This window comes from Phocoena sinus, chromosome 15 (genome assembly GCF_008692025.1).
Source record: "Phocoena sinus isolate mPhoSin1 chromosome 15, mPhoSin1.pri, whole genome shotgun sequence".
NCBI classification, from domain to species: Eukaryota; Metazoa; Chordata; class Mammalia; order Artiodactyla; family Phocoenidae; genus Phocoena; species Phocoena sinus.
Window position 1 is genome coordinate 25,495,810 of NC_045777.1, and position 16,172 is coordinate 25,511,981.

At 40.7% G+C, this 16,172-nt stretch overlaps 1 protein-coding gene across 2 annotated transcripts in view; it reads right to left on the minus strand.

Annotated features, from left to right (window-relative positions):
• CBFA2T2 (CBFA2/RUNX1 partner transcriptional co-repressor 2) overlaps positions 1-16,172 on the minus strand; it is a 165,341-nt gene that overhangs the window by 30,418 nt on the left and 118,751 nt on the right. For both annotated transcript variants that reach the window (XM_032606438.1, XM_032606439.1), the window contains exon 3: positions 14,764-15,005. In XM_032606438.1, coding sequence (XP_032462329.1) covers positions 14,764-15,005 — 242 coding nt within the window. The remainder of the gene's footprint in view (positions 1-14,763; positions 15,006-16,172) is intronic.

Below are 16,172 nucleotides of genomic sequence, written 5' to 3' on the forward strand. Positions count from 1 at the left end.
TTCATTATTATATTTGTCAGTTCTCAACTTTCCATTTAGTTCTTCTTTATATCTTCTATTTCCTTGCTGAGGCTTTGTATTTCTTCATTTGTGCTGATAACTGCTCACTGAAGCATTTTTATGATGGCTGCTTCAAAACTCGTCACATATTTCAAACATCTGGGTCATCTTAACTGATGTTTGTTGGTTACCTTTTCTCATTCCACTTGAGATGGTCAGTTCTTGGTATGACAAGCGATTTTCTGCTGTATCCTGGATGTTTTGGGTTCTATGTTGTAAGACTCCAGATCTTATCTACGTCTTCTATTTTCGAGGCATCCTCTGATAGTGTGCCATTGGGAAGAGAAGAATCTTTGATGCTCTCAGGTGGGGTATAATCCCAGGCTCCCCACTCAACCTCTGTTGATTTGTAGAAGGAAAGAGGGGTTCCCTACTGCTGGGCAGGGGTAGGAGCTCAGCCTCCCCAATAGGCCTTGTAGGGGAGGGGGAAGGGTGTATATTATTGTGGTTTTTTTACTGAGGTGTTTGACTGCCACAGAGTGATTTTTGTCCAAAAGTTTTGTATCTTGTTCAGTTGCTCCTTTCCTAGTCCTTTGGCTAGAAGGAGGTGGGGTTTATTTTGTGGGTTTTGGTTTGTTTGCTTTTGGTCTGTGCTCATTAGTATTTCCATAATACTGGCTTCTCCAGACCACAGTCCAGGATATATGATGACAGCACAAAGCCAAGGGAACTCACTGCTGTGTACTTGAGTCTCAAGGTCACTAGCCAATCTGCCTTCTTCTCTCCATCTTTCAGAGTCTTCTTACCTTTGTTTTATACATAACGTCCATTGGTTTTTTTGCTGTATTTGTCAGGAGGAATAGGAAGAAGTATACCTTTCTGTTATACCTCTGAACCAGACTTGATATGACTACATCATATTCCATTAAACTGAGGTACTGTCATTTACTCAGGCTTTTATAGAACATTTAGGTGGTTCAATTTTTTTTGACATTATAAATAATGTTAGTGCACATTGTTTATTATTTTCTTATCTTAAGATGAATGTCAAGGAGAGATACTGGTAGGTCAAAGGAACTGTCTAGTTTAAGGTATAAAACTACCTTCCAGAATGTGTATTCTCCAAATAAGTAGCCAGAGTACAAAACATTTACCTTTACCTTGCAGTGGAAACTGCCACGCTTGCTTCCTGGTACAGTTACGGACCACCAGCACCTTACCTCTTCTCTTACACACCAGAAATACCAAATGCACACAGGTGAACTAAACTCTTGCTACCTGTGTGGCCTTTTCTGACTTTGCTAACGAAGTCTCCTCCACGTGGAATTACTGTTCCATTTACATATGCCTGCCAAAATCTTAATGATTCCTTTCATAAATACAAGACCAAATAAGGGCTTCCCTGGTGGCACAGTGGTTAAGAATCCGCCTGCCAACACAGGGGACACAGGTTCGAGCCCTGGTCCAGGAAGATCCCACATGCTGCGAAGCAACTAAGCCCGTGCACCATGACTACTGAGCCTGCACTCTAGAGTCCGCGAACCACAACTACTAAAGCCCGCATGCCACAACTACTGAAGCCTGAGCACCTATTGCCTGTGCTCCAAACAAGAGAAACCATCACAATGAGAAGCCCTTGCACCAAAACGAAGAGTAGCCCCCACTAGCCACGACTAGAGAAAGCCCGTGCACAGCAACGAAGACCCAAAGCAGCCAAAATAAATAAATAAAAATACATCTATAAAACAAAAAAGACCAAATAAGGCTTTCACGGATACAGAAATATAATAATCTAAAGGTGTTAATTCTCCTCCAAATTAGACAATGTTTTCAACAAGATGGTAGAAAAAAAGAAAAAGGAAAAAGGAAAGAAAAGAAAAAGAAAGGAAAGGAAAGAAAAGGAAAAATAACGGATTGGTAAGCTCAAATGCAATACAAATAAGGCAATCATTGTATCTATGAATAATGGCAGTTTTTTTTGTGGTACGCGGGCCTCTCACCTTTGTGGCCTCTCTCGTTGTGGAGCACAGGCTCCGGATGCGCAGGCTCAGCAGCCATGGCTCACGGGCCCAGCCACTCCACGGCACGTGGGATCCTCCCGGACCGGGGCACGAACCCGCATCCCCTGCATCAGCAGGAGGACCCTCAACCACTGAGCCACCAGGGAAGCCCATGGCAGTTTTATTTATGTTTCTCCAATCCTTATATATTTTAAAAAATATTTTATTTATTTATGTATTATTTATTTATTTAGGCTGTGCTGGGTCTTAGCTGGGGCACGTGGGATCTTCGTTGCAGCATGCAGGCTTCTTAGTTGGGCATGCGAGTTCTTAGTTGCAGCATGTGGACTCTTAGTTGCAGAATGTGAATTCTTAGTTGCTGCATGCACGCAGAATCTAGCTCCCTGATGAGGGATTGAACCTGGGCCCCCTGCATTGGAAGCATGGAGTCTTATCCACTGGACCACCAGGGAAGTCCCTCCAATCCTTGTATCTTTTTTTTTTTTTTTTTTTTTGCGGTACGCAGGCCTCTCACTGTTGTGGCCTCTCCCGTTGCGAAGCACAGGCTCTGGATGCACAGGCCCAGCGGCCATGGCTCACGGGCCTAGCCGCTCCGCAGCATGTGGGTTCTTCCCGGACCGGGGCACGAACCCGTGTCCCCTGCAGCGGCAGGCGGACTCTCAACCACTGCGCCACGAGGGAAGCCCCAATCCTTATATCTTATTTGCTAGGCTATGATGTTCAGGATTACAGTGAAGAGAAAAGAGATCCTATCTGGTTCCTAATATCAGAGGGAACGCTTTTGAAATTTCACCACTTAGCATAGGCTTGCTAAAGTGTGTTTTATACATACAACTGTCATCAGATTAAGGAAGTTCCTGCTATAATTGGTTTGCTGTTTGTTTTTTAACAATGAATGGATATCAAATTTAACAAACATTTCTCACCTTGTATTGTCTCCAAATATATTTATAGTTTCAATATCAATTGCTATAGACTATATGTTTTTGTAAGCCCTCAAAATTCCTATGTTGAAATCTCATTTTCAATGTGTTGATATTTGGAAGTGAGGCCTTTTGGAGGTGGCTAGGTCATGAGGACAGAGCCCTAGTGAATGGCATTAGTGCCCTCATAAAAAAGACACCAGGGAGCTCTCTTGCCCATTCCGCCCTGTGAGGAAACAGTGAGAAGATGGCCATCTATGAACCAGGAAGTGGGCTCTCATGAGACACCGAATCTGCTGACACCTTGATCTTGGACTTAGCAACCTTCAGAACTATGAGAGACGAATATTGGTTGTTTATAAACTACCTAGTCTATGGTATTCTATTCTAAGAGCCTAAAAGGACTAAGACGCTGATCTGAATGAAAATCTCAGTATGTGAGATTATAAATTGGTGTAAAACTTGGGAAAACCATTTGACCTTATATACTAAATTTATATACATGTATACTCTATGAAATCACAATTCCATTGTTCAGTGCAGTGCTTGCACACATGTACCATAAATAACAATGTTCATTATTTGTAATGGCCCCTGTACAGAAAAGAGTTAATATAGCTGGTCTACAACTGCTAACCTTAGGAAAGCCTGCTTGCAAGGTAAAAAGCTGTAACACATGCTACAACACGGATAAACCTTGACAACATTACACTAAGTGAAATGAGCTAGCTACAAAAAGACAAATACTATGTGATTTCACTAATAGGAGGTACCTGGAGTAGTCAAGTAGAATGGTGGCTGACAGAAGCTGGGGAAAGAAGGAAATGGGGAATTACTGTTTAATGGCACAGAGTTACAGTTTTGAAAGATAAAAAGTGTTCTGAAGGTAGACGGTGGTGATAGTTGCACAACAATGAATATACTTAATACCACTGAATTGTACACTTAAAAATGGTTACGATGGTAAATTTTGTGCTATATGTATTTTACCACCTCCTTATGATGACACAATTTCAAAAATTTGGAAAAAAAAAAAAAGAAACATTAACCCAAGCACAGCCATTTAAAAGAGATGATTGGCTACATCTACATATTCCTTCATAGCTAGAAAAAAATTCACTTTCTCTCTGTGTGTGTGTGTGTGTGTGTGTGTGTGCGCGCATGCACGCGTGCAAATGAGCTGTCATTTTTTTCTTCTACTCTTGAAATTAAGCAGACTCAATTTGCTGCTGGAATTGGCGTAACATTCTGATGGCTACTTTGCTTCCAATTATGCTCAAACTCATTTTGACATTTAAGGCCAATTTTATTAGTCTAGAGCCAGAAATACTTTTCCATAATACTCTAAAATTTGACCAATAAAGGGACCCCACTCCCACCCCAAACAAACAAAATGTTTCCCTAATGGATCGGGGTACTGTTTTTACAAACTCTGATTGATGCTAAACACCACTTTTCCTTCTATGTGTCTGGAGTTTCATAGGTGCTATGCCAAGAGTGCCTATGTGCCCAGACCGCAGGAAAAACCTTGGGCATTGAGGGTTTAATGGGGTTCCTTGGGCAGAAACATCATACATAAGTTGCTGTATTTTCACTGCTGGGGGAAGAGTGAACTCTGTGTGACTGTTCATAGAGGAGAAAAAGGAAGTCTATATATGGATTCCTCCGGATCACAACTGTGTTTCTCACCTTTTTGATCCAGTTGTGTATCTTTTTTTTTTTTTTCCTGCAGTACGCGGGCCTCTCACTGTTGTGGCCTCTCCCACTGCGGAGCACAGGATCCGGATGCACAGGCTCAGTGGCCATGGCTCACGGGCCCAGCCGCTCCGCAGCATGTGGGATCTTCCCGGATCGGGGCACGAACCCGTGTCCCCTGCATCGGCAGGTGGACTCCCAACCACTGCGCCACCAGGGAAGCCCCAGCTGTGTACCTTTATTATGCCTCTGTATTAAATCTTAGGGACTTCCCTGGTGGTCCAGTGGTAAAGAATCTGCCTTGCAATACAGGGGATGCAGGTCTGATCTCTCATCAGGGAACTAAGATCCCACATGCTGCAGGATAACTAAGCCCGCGTGCCACAACTACTAAGCTCATGCGCCTCATCTAGAGCCCGTGTGCCACAAACTACAGAGCTCACGTGCTCTGGAAGCTGCGCGCCACAACTAGAGATGAGAAAACCTGCATTTCACAACTAAAGAGAAGCCTGTGCACCACAATGAAGAGCCTGCATGCTGTAACGAAAGATCCCGCATGCCTCAACAAAGATCCTGTGGGCTGCAACTAAGACCTGTTGCAGCCCGAAAAAGAAAACAACTTAGCTGTGAGCACAACTATATGCCAAGTCTGGACAATTCTAGCAAATCTCAAGACATGGGGGTGGTACTGGGGGACCCCTGATGCTGCCTCAAAATATAAACAACTCAAATGTCCATCAAAAAGTATAAACTGTATATTCCTACAATGAAACATTATACAGCAATGACAATGAACCACCTACAGTTATACAAAACAACAGGGATAGAATCTCAAATGAGGAAAAAGTCATTTTGCCTTGTATGAAAGTGTTTCCTCTGTACAATACTGAATCATCTTTTAAAGCAGCAGTTCATAAACATTTTAGTCTCATAATCCCTCTAATTAATATGGGTTACATCTATTGATAATCATTATATCTGAAATTGAAACTGAGAATTTAAACAATATTTATTATTAACTCATTTCAAAATAACTGTACTTATCTCAAAAATGTAGCATACAGATTTGGTGCAGCATGGCATTGGCTGTGGTATTGAAGTCAAGCAAGATTCCACAAGAGATGCAATTTGCTGCCAGAAGTATGTTTTTCTTCAAAAAGGCAATAACTTCAAGCACTTCTGGTGGATACAGATTTTTGCTGCAACTCTGCAAACGCAGGCGAGACACTACCCTGGGACCAGCTGGCCTGTGGCCCTTGGGTGATGAGACGGGAGTGCGTTGCTGGGACACATAGGACATCTCCTACAGAGGACCACTTCTCTAAAGCTGAGAAACATAACTAACCTATCACATACATAAAAATACAAATAGCAATTTAGACAAAATGAGGTGGGGACTTCCCTGGTGGTCCAGTGGCTAAGACTCTGCGCTCTGGATGCAGGGGGCCAGGGTTCGATCCCTGGTCACAGAACTAGATCCCACATGCTGCAACTGAGAGTTTGCATGCCACAACTAAAGACCCTGCATGCTGCAACTAAAAAAAAAAAAAGATCCTGCATGCTTGCTGCAAGTAAAAGATCCCGCACATGGCATTGAAGATCCCATGTGTTGCAATTAAGACCTGGTACAGACAAATAAATAAACATTAAAAAAATGAGGTGACAGTAGAATGTTTCAGACAAAGGAACAAGATAAAACCCCAGAAGAACCAGTGATGTGGAGATAGGCAATCTACCCAAGAAAGAGTTGAGTAATGATCATAAAGATGATCACAGGACTTGGGAGGAAAATGTATGCAGAGAGCAATAAACTAGCAGTTTTTAACAAAGAATTAGAAAATATAAAGAGCAACCAAACAGAAGAATATAATGACGGAAATGAAAAACACACTAGAAGGAATCAACAGTAGACTAAACGAGGCAGAATTATGGATCAGTAAGCTGAAACACAGAGTAGTGGAAATCACTGCCGTCAAAAAGAAAAAAGAATGAAAAGAAATGAAGACAGTGTAAGAGACCTCTGGAACAACATCAAGCGTACTAATGTTTGCATTACAGGGGACCCAGAAGGAGTAGAAAAAGAGAGAAAGGGCCTGAGAAAATGTGTGAAGAGATAATAGCTGAAAACTTCCCTAACCTGGGAAAGGAAATAGTCACCCAAGTCCAGGAGGTACAGAGTCCCATACAGCAGCAGTCTCCAACCTTTTTGGCACCATGGACTGGTTTCATGGAAGACAATTTTTCCACAGGGGGCGGGGTGGGGGATGGGATGGTTCAGGCATTAATGCGAGCGATGGGGAGTGGCAGATGAAGCTTAGCTCACTCTCCTGCCACTCACATCCTGCTGTGCAGTCCAGCTCCTAACAGGCCACGGACTGCTACTGGTCCATGCATGGCCCAGGGGTTGGGGACCCCTGCCATACAAGACTAACCTGCAGAGAAACACACCAAAACACACTGTAATCGAAATGACAAAAATTAAAGATAAAGAGAGAATATTAAAAGCAATAAGGGAAAAGCAACAGCACACAAAGTAACTCCTAATAAGGCTATCAGCTGATTTTTTTCAGCAGAAACTCTGCAAACCAGAAGGGAGTGGCACAATACACTTAAAGTGATAAAAGAGAAAAACCTACAACCAAGAATACTCTACCCAGCAAGGCTCTCATTCAGATTTGGTGGAGAAATCAAAAGCTTAACAGACAAGCAAAAGCTAAAAGAGTTCAGCACCCTAAACCAGCTTTATGACAAATGCTAAGGGAACTTCCCTAGGCAGAAAAGAAAAGGCCACAATTAGAAACAAGAAAATTATGAAATGGAAAAGCTTACTGGTAAAGGCAAAAATACAAAAAGGGTAGGGAATCATCCATATACAAAGCTACTGGGGAGGTAGTTAAAAGACAAAAGAAGGGGCTTCCCTGGTGGCGCAGCGGTTGAGAGTCCACCTGCCGATGCAGGGGACATGGGTTCGTGCCCCGGTCCAGGAAGATCCCACATGCCGCGGAGCGGCTGGGCCCGTGAGCCATGGCCGCTGGGCCTGTGCATCCGGAGCCTGTGCTTCGCAGCGGGAGAGGCCACAATAATGAGAGGCACGTGTACCAAAAAAAAAAAAAAAGAAAAAAAGAAACACACAAAATGGACTTCCCTGGTGGCACAGTAGTTAAGAATCTGCCTGCCAATGCACAGAACATGGGTTCAAGCCCTGGTCCGGAAGATCCCACATGCTGCAGAGCAACTAAACCCACGCGCCACAACTACTGAGCCTGCGCTCTAGAGCCTGTAAGCGACAACTACTGAGCCTGTGTGCCACAACTAATGAAGCCGCAGGCCTAGAGCCTGTGCTCTGCAACAAGAGAAGCCACCACAATGAGGAGACCGCGCACTGTAACTAAGAGTAAGCCCTGCTCACCACAACTAGAGAAAGCCCACGCGCAGTAACAAAGACCCAACGCAGCCAAAAATAAATAAATAAAATAAATAAATTTTTAAAAACAAAAGAAACACACAGAACAATTAGATGTAAAATATAATATCAAAAACAATAATCATGAGGGGAGCAGAGTACAAATGCAGGGTATCTAAAACCCATTTGAAAGTAAGAGATCAGCAACTTAAAACAAGCATGTATATATATATATATATATATATATATGTATGCTGCTATACAAAAACCTGCTATACAAAAACCTATATATACAGGCTGCTATACAAAATCTATAATAAATATACATACAAAAAAGAAACAAGAATGCAAACACAACACTAAAGATAGTCATCAAATCACAGAAGAGAACAAAAGAAGGTGAAAAAAAGACCTACAGGGCTTCCCTGGTGGCGCAGTGGTTGAGAGTCCACCTGCCGATGCAGGGGACACGGGTTCGTGCCCCGGTACGGGAAGATCCCACGTGCCGCGGAGTGGCTGGGCCCGTGAGCCATGGCCGCTGAGCCTGTGCGTCCGGAGCCTGTGCTCCGCAACAGGCGAGGCCACAGCGGTGAGAGGCCTGTGTACCGCAAAAAAAAAAAAAAAAAAAAAAAAAAAGACCTACAAAAACAAATCCAAAACAATTAACAAAATGGCAATAGGTACATGCATATCAATAATTACTCTAAATATAAATGGACTAAATGCTCCAACCAAAAGACAGACTGCTGAATGGATACAAAAACAGGACCCATATATATGCTGCCTACAAGAGACTCACTTCAGATTTCGAGACAAATACAGACTGAAAGTGAGGAGATGGGAAGAGGTATTCCACGCAAATGGAAATCAAAAGAAAGTTGGAGTAGCAATACTCATATCAGACAAAAGAGACTTTAAAATAAAGAATGTGGGAACTTCCTTGGTGTTGCAGTGGAAGACTCCGCGCTCACAATGCAGGAGGCCTGGGTTCGATCCCTGGTCAGGGAACTAGATCCCACATGCATGCCACAATGAAGAGTTTGCGTGCCATAACTAGGAAGCCACCAAGCCGCAACTAAGGAACATGCCTGCTGCAACTAAGACCTGGTGCAACCAAATAAATAAAATAAACAAATAAATAATTTTTAAAAAAAGAAAGAAAGAAAAAGGCTATGACTGGGAATTCCCTAGTGGTCCAGTAATTAGGACTCCGTGCTCTCACTGCCGAGGCCCTGGGTTCAATCCTTGGTCAAGGAACTAAGATCCCACAAGCTAAGGAGTGTGGCCAAAAAAAACCAAATAAACAAACATACATAATTATCAAAGGATCAATCCAAGAAGAAGATAGAACAATTAATTGTAAATACATATGCACACAACATAGGAGCACCTCAATTTACATGGCAAATGTTAACAGACATAAAAGGAGAAACTGACGGTAACACAATAATAGTGGGGAACTTTAATACCCCACTTACATCAATGGACAGATCATCCAGACAGAAAATCAGTAAGGAAACACAGGTCTTAAATGACACATTAGACCAGATGGACTTAATTGATATTTACAGGGCATTCCATCTGAAAGCAGCAGGATACAAATTTTTTTCACGTGTAAATGGAACATTCTCCAGAACAGATCACATGATGGGTAAGAAAGCAAGACTTGGTAAATTTAAGAAACCTGAAATCATATCAAGCATCTTTTAAAACACAAACACATGGAGGCTAAACAACATGCTACTGAACAACCAATGGATCACTGAAGAAATCAAAGAGGAAATCAAAAAATACCTAGACACAAATGAAAATGGAAACATAACAATCCAAAACCCATGGGACGCAGCAAAAGCAGTTCTAAGAGGAAAGTTTATAGTGATATTAGCTTACCTCAGGAAACATGAAAAATCTCAAATGAACAACCTAAACTTACACCTAAAGCAACTAGAGAAGAACAAACAAAACCCAAAGTTAGTAGAAGGAATGAAATCATAAAGATCACAGCATAAATAAATGAAGTAGAGACTAAAAGAAAAACAAAACAGAAAACATCAATGAAACTAAAAACTGGTTCTCTGAAAAGATAAACAAAATTGATAAACCTTTAGCCAGCCTCATCAAGAAAAAAAAGGGAGAGGGCCCAAATCAATAAAATCAGAAAAGGAGAAGTTACAACTGACACCACTGAAACACAAAGGATCTTAAGAGACTACTAGGAGCAGCTATATACCAATAAAACGGACAACCTAGAAGAAATGGACAAATTCTTAGAAATGTACAACCTGCCAAGACTGAACCAGGAAGAAACAGAAAATATGAACCAGCCAATTACCAGTAATGAAATTAAATATGCAACCTGGGGTATCCCCGGTGGCGCAGTGGTTAAAAACCTGCCTGCCAATGCAGGGGACATGGGCTCGATCCCTGGTCCGGTAAGATCCCACATGCCGCAGAGCAACTAAGCCAGTGAGCCACAACCACAGAGTGTGTGCTCTAGAGCCTGTGAGCCACAACTACTGAAGCCCGCATGCTCTAGGGATCGTGCTCCGCAACAAGGGAAGCCACCGCAATGAAAAGCCCATGCACCGCAACAAAGAGTAGCCCCCACTTGCCACAACTAGGGAAAGCCCGCATGCAGCAACAAAGACCCAACACAGCCAAAGATAAATAAAATTAAAAAAAAAAAAGAAATTAAATAAGCAACTTAAAAACTCCCAACAAACAAAAGTCCAAGACCAGACAGCTTCACAGGTGAATTATACCAAACATTTAAAGAAGCGTTAATACCTATCCTTCTGAAACTATTCCAAAAAATGGCAGAGGGAGGAACACTTCCAAACTCATTCTATGAGGTCACAATCACCCTGATAAAGATATTACAAAAAAAAAAAGAAAATTACAGGCCAATACCACTGATGAACACAGATGCAAAAATCCTCAACAAAATACCAGCAAACAGAATCCAACAATACATTAAAAGGATTATACACCATGGTCACCACAAATTAATCAATGTTATACACCCATTAACAAACTGAAGAATAAAAACCATATGATCATCTCAACAGATGCAGAAAAAGCTTCTGATAAAATTCAACACCCATTTATGATAAAAACTCTTCAAAAAGTGGGCACAGAGAGAACATACTTAGCATAATAAAGGCCATATATGACAAACCGACACCTAACAGCATACTCAAGGGTGAAAAGCTGAAAGCATTTCCTCTAAGATCAGGAACAAGAAAAGGATTTCCACTCTTGCCATTTTTATTCAACATAGTTTTGGAAGTCCCAGCCACAGCAATCAGAGAAGAAAAAAAAATAAAAGGAATCCAATCTGGAAAAGTAAAAGTAAAACTGTCACTGTTTGCAGATGACATGATGCTACATACAGAAAATCCTAAGGATGCTACCAGAAAAATACTAGAGCTCATCAATGAATTCAATAAAGTTGCAGGATACAAAATTAATATACAGAAATCTGTTGCATTTCTATACACTAACAACAAAATATCAGAAAGAGAAATTAAGCGAACAATCCCATTTAACACTACATCAAAAAGAATAAAATACCTAGGAATAAATGTACCTGAGGCGGGAAAATACCTGTACCCCAAAACTACAAGACACCGATGATAGAAACTGAAGATGACAAACTGATGCAAAGATATACCTTGTTTTTGGATTAGAAGAATGAATATTGTTAAAATGACCATACTACCCAAGGAAATCTACAGATTCAATGCAATCCCTATCAAATCACCAATGGCATTTTTCACAGAACTGGAACAAAAAATTTTTTAATTTGTGTGGAAACACTAAAGATCCCAAATAGCCAAAACAATCTTGAGAAAAAACACTGCTGGAGGAATCACACTCCCTAACTTGACTATACTACAAAGCTACAGTAATCAAAAAAGTATGGTACTGGCACAAAAACAGACACACAGATCAATGGAAAAGGACAGAAAGCCCAGAAATAAACCCATGCACTTATGGTCAACTAATCTACAACAAAGGAGGCAAGAATATACAACGCAGAAAAGACAGTCTCTTCAGTAAGTGGTGCTGGGAAAACTGGACAACTACATGTAAAAGAATGAAATTAGAACATTCTCCAACACCATATAGAAAAATAAACCCAAAATGGATTAAAGACCTAAATATAAGACTGCATACTGTAAAACTCCTAGAGGAAAACATAGGCAGAACACTCTTTGACATAAACCACAGCAATATATTTTTGGATCCATCTCCTAGAGTAAGGAAATAAAAAAATAAATAAACAAATGGGATCTAATTAATCTTAAAAGCTTTTGCCCAGCAAAGGAATCCATATACAAAATGAAAAGACAATCTACAGGCTGGGAGAAAATACTTGCTAACAATGCAACTGACAAGAAATTAATCTCCAAAATATACAAACAGCTCATATAGCTTAATATCAAAAAAAAACCCAATTAAAAAAAAATAGGCAGAAGACCAAAATAGACGTTTCTCCAAAGAAGATATACAGATGGCCAACAGGCACATGGAAAGATGCTCAACACTGCTAATTACTAGAGAAATGCAAATCAAAATTACAATGAGGAGCCATCTCATGCTGGTCAGAATGGCCATCATTAAGAAGTCTCCAAATAATAAATGCTGGAGAGGGTATGGAGAAAAAGGAAACCTTCTTTTTCTTTTACATTCCCACTGTTGGTGGGAATAGAGTTGTCATATGCTCCTGAGCATATATCTGGACAAAGCTATATTTTGAAAAGATACATGCACCCCTATGTTCACAGCAGCAGTATTTACAATAGCCAAGACATGGAAACAACCTAAATGTCCATCAACAGATAAATGGATAAAGAAGATGCAGCATATACACACAATGGAATATTACTAAGTCATAAAAAAGAATGAAATAATGCCATTTGCAACAACATGGATGGATCTAAAAAGAGATTATCACACTAAGTGAAGTAAGTCAGGCAGAGAAAGACAAATAGCATACAATATCACTGAAATTTTTTTTTTTTTTAGCTGTGTGGCACAGCTTGCAGAATCTTAGTTCCCCAAACAGGGGAACCATGGCCCACAGCAGTGAAAGCACAGAGTCCTAACCACTGGACTGCCAGGGAATTCCAATTATCACTTAAATGTTGACTCTAAAAAAATGATATAAATGAATTTGTTTACAAAACAGAAATAGACTCATGGGCATAGAAAACAAACTATGTTTACCAAAAGGGAAAGTGGGGAAGGAATAAATTAGGAATTTGGGATTAACAGATACGCACTACTATGTATAAAATAGATACATAACAAGGACCTGCTGTATAGCACAGGGAACCATATTCAATACCTTGTAATAACCTATAATGGAAAAGAATCTGAAAAAGAATATAACTGACTCACTTTGCTGTACACCTGAAACTAACACAACGTTGTAAATTAACTATCCTTCAATTTTAAAAAATGGTTAAAAAATGTAGTAAGGTGAATGGCACTGTTTGTACAGTTTTGCAAATCTCTCTGCTATCTAGCTTAATAAAAGAGAGCTGGATTCTCCTAATTTGCTTCTGCATTTAACCTGTTTCAACATCCTATGTCATGCAGCCTCTAGAAAATTCCACAATACAGTCATGAGAGAATAAGAGTCAAAAGGCAAGTAACATTTTAGTATTATTATGAAAATGTTTTTGACCTCCTGGACTTCCAAAAAGGGTCTCAAGAAATCCTAGGGGTCCCTAACTACACTTTGAGAACTGCCTGGTAAAAGTTTAGTACTGTGATTCATCTTTATCACATACAGAGGGTAATATGCAGGAGCACAGTGTGCTTTTAGTTGAGGTAAATCTTGAGGAATTCAATTTACAAACATTAAGAACTGGAAGCTCGTCCCTTATATACACTAAGAGTCAAACCTCTCCCAGCTGTCAATGTAAGAAGATCACTACCTTATATCATGGATTCACCACTCAGTATGGAAAAAAAATTTGTTCCTTGAAAATCCTAAAGAAATTGTATTTGCACGAGGAGCTGAAGAATGTAATCCATTTGATACTATTTATTTAGACCACAAAACTTGTAATTTCACAAATTATTATCTTGAAAATTAAACCATTTGTCTTTTTTCTCTGGTTTGGAAACAATGCACCAGGCACTGAATATATTAAGGAACAAAACTTAGTTGAACCTCAGTGGGCCTGTTGAAACTCACTTTTAAGAGAAATTCAAAGTTGTTTATTGGAATTAAATTGATACCATAAGAAACAATACGGTAGGGCTTCCCTGGTGGCGCAGTTGTTGAGAGTCCACCTGCCGATGCAGGGGACACGGGTTCGTGCCCTGGTCCGGGAGGATCCCACATGCCGCAGAGCGGCTGGGCCCAATGAGCCATGGCCGCTGAGCCTGCATGTCCGGAACCTGTGCTCCACAACGGGAGAGGCCACAACAGTGAGAGGCCCGCGTACCGCAAAAAAAAAAAAAAAGAAAAAAAAAAAAAGAAACAATACGGTAAACCTTATAGATTTTGCTTTTGTTTCTTTGATAAACATTATCCACAACTGAAATCCATGATTCAACATTATTATACAAGTTAAACTAATCTAGACTGTAGAATCTGCCACACTGCTACAAGTTAGGGAATGAGGAGAAGTATGTACAACCTCTCTGCTGGCTTCAGTTCTGAGCCATATACTCAAGCAGCTGTCGACAGTGATGTACTTACCACCAGTGCTAGAACAAGAGTCCGCACCTTCTCCCCAATCTCAGGTGAGATGTCATTGCCAAACTGTTGCAGAGTGGTGAGGAAACGTTTCAACTTGCTGAGCTGCCGGGCACCACAAGTGGCTGGCAACTGTTGATTTGTTAGTGCAGATGATGTGGAAGAGGCAGGACCATTGCTGAATCTCTGTGGTGGTGATGGGGCACCATTCAGGGTGGGAGGAGAATGGTTGATGCCGTTGCTCACTAAAAGAAAGACTTGGTTTAAGTGCAAAACATAAGGATCTCTGCTAATTTCTTCTTTTTTTGCATTTGCCTTCATTTATTCATTTGAATTTTGTAAATCACATGTTAAAAGAGTACACAAGACATGTTTTCAGCCCTCAGCAATGTTGCTTTATAGTGAGACAGGTTGCCAGGTAAAAAATGGTAACAGAATAACATAAAGTGTTAGAAGAGTATGAGTGCTACAAGAGCAAAGAGAAGGGACATCTAGATTCTACAGGTGCCAAGGGGAGGGATGGGTAGTTTTTAAGACTTCTTGCAATAGGCTGCATGAGAGAAGTCTGGTAGAATATGTATTTCCAATGACTGGACACTCATGCCCATCTTTTATGTGACACCTCCTTCCCAACCTCAGGTTCCCAAAGAATTTAAGCAGTCAATTTAAATATAGCATCTGGAGGCTTCCCTGGTGGCACAGTGGTTAAGAATCCACCTACCAATGTGGGGGACATGGGTTTAAGCCCTGGTCTGGGAAGATCCCACATGCCACAGAGCAACTAAGCCTGTGCACCACAACTACTGAGCCTGTGCTCTAGAGCCCACGAGCCACAACTGCTGAGCCTGCATCCCACAGCTACTGAAGCCCGTGCACCTAGAGCCCATGCTCCACAGTAAGAGAAGCCACTGCAATGAGAAGCCCATGCACTGCAATTAAGAGTAGCCCCTGCCCGCCACAACTGGAGAAAGCCCACACGCAGCAACAAAACCCCAATGCGGCCAAAAATAAATTAAATAAATAAATTTATATTAAAAAATATATATATAGCATTTAAACAAGATAATCAGAAAGTAGAGAGTTGTGTTAATGTGAGAAATGTTTTTTTCTAGGCTATAGGTTTAATGACCTGTTCCTGCAATGAGATATTTATCTCTTTGACCACTCAGAATATTCATGTCCATTAAAATCAGTTTTTCTCTGCCTTGACAGTGCCAAATTCTTGGTCATTCAATATAGCATTTTCTAGATACCATATGGGACACTTCCATTCTATATTTCTGCTCAAATTATAATACATGTGAAAAATTACAGTTTTCCTATTTGCCTGTTCTTTTTTGTTTTTTTAATAAATTTATGTATTTATTTTTATTTTTGTCTGCCTTGGGTCTTTGTTGCTGCATGTGGGGCTT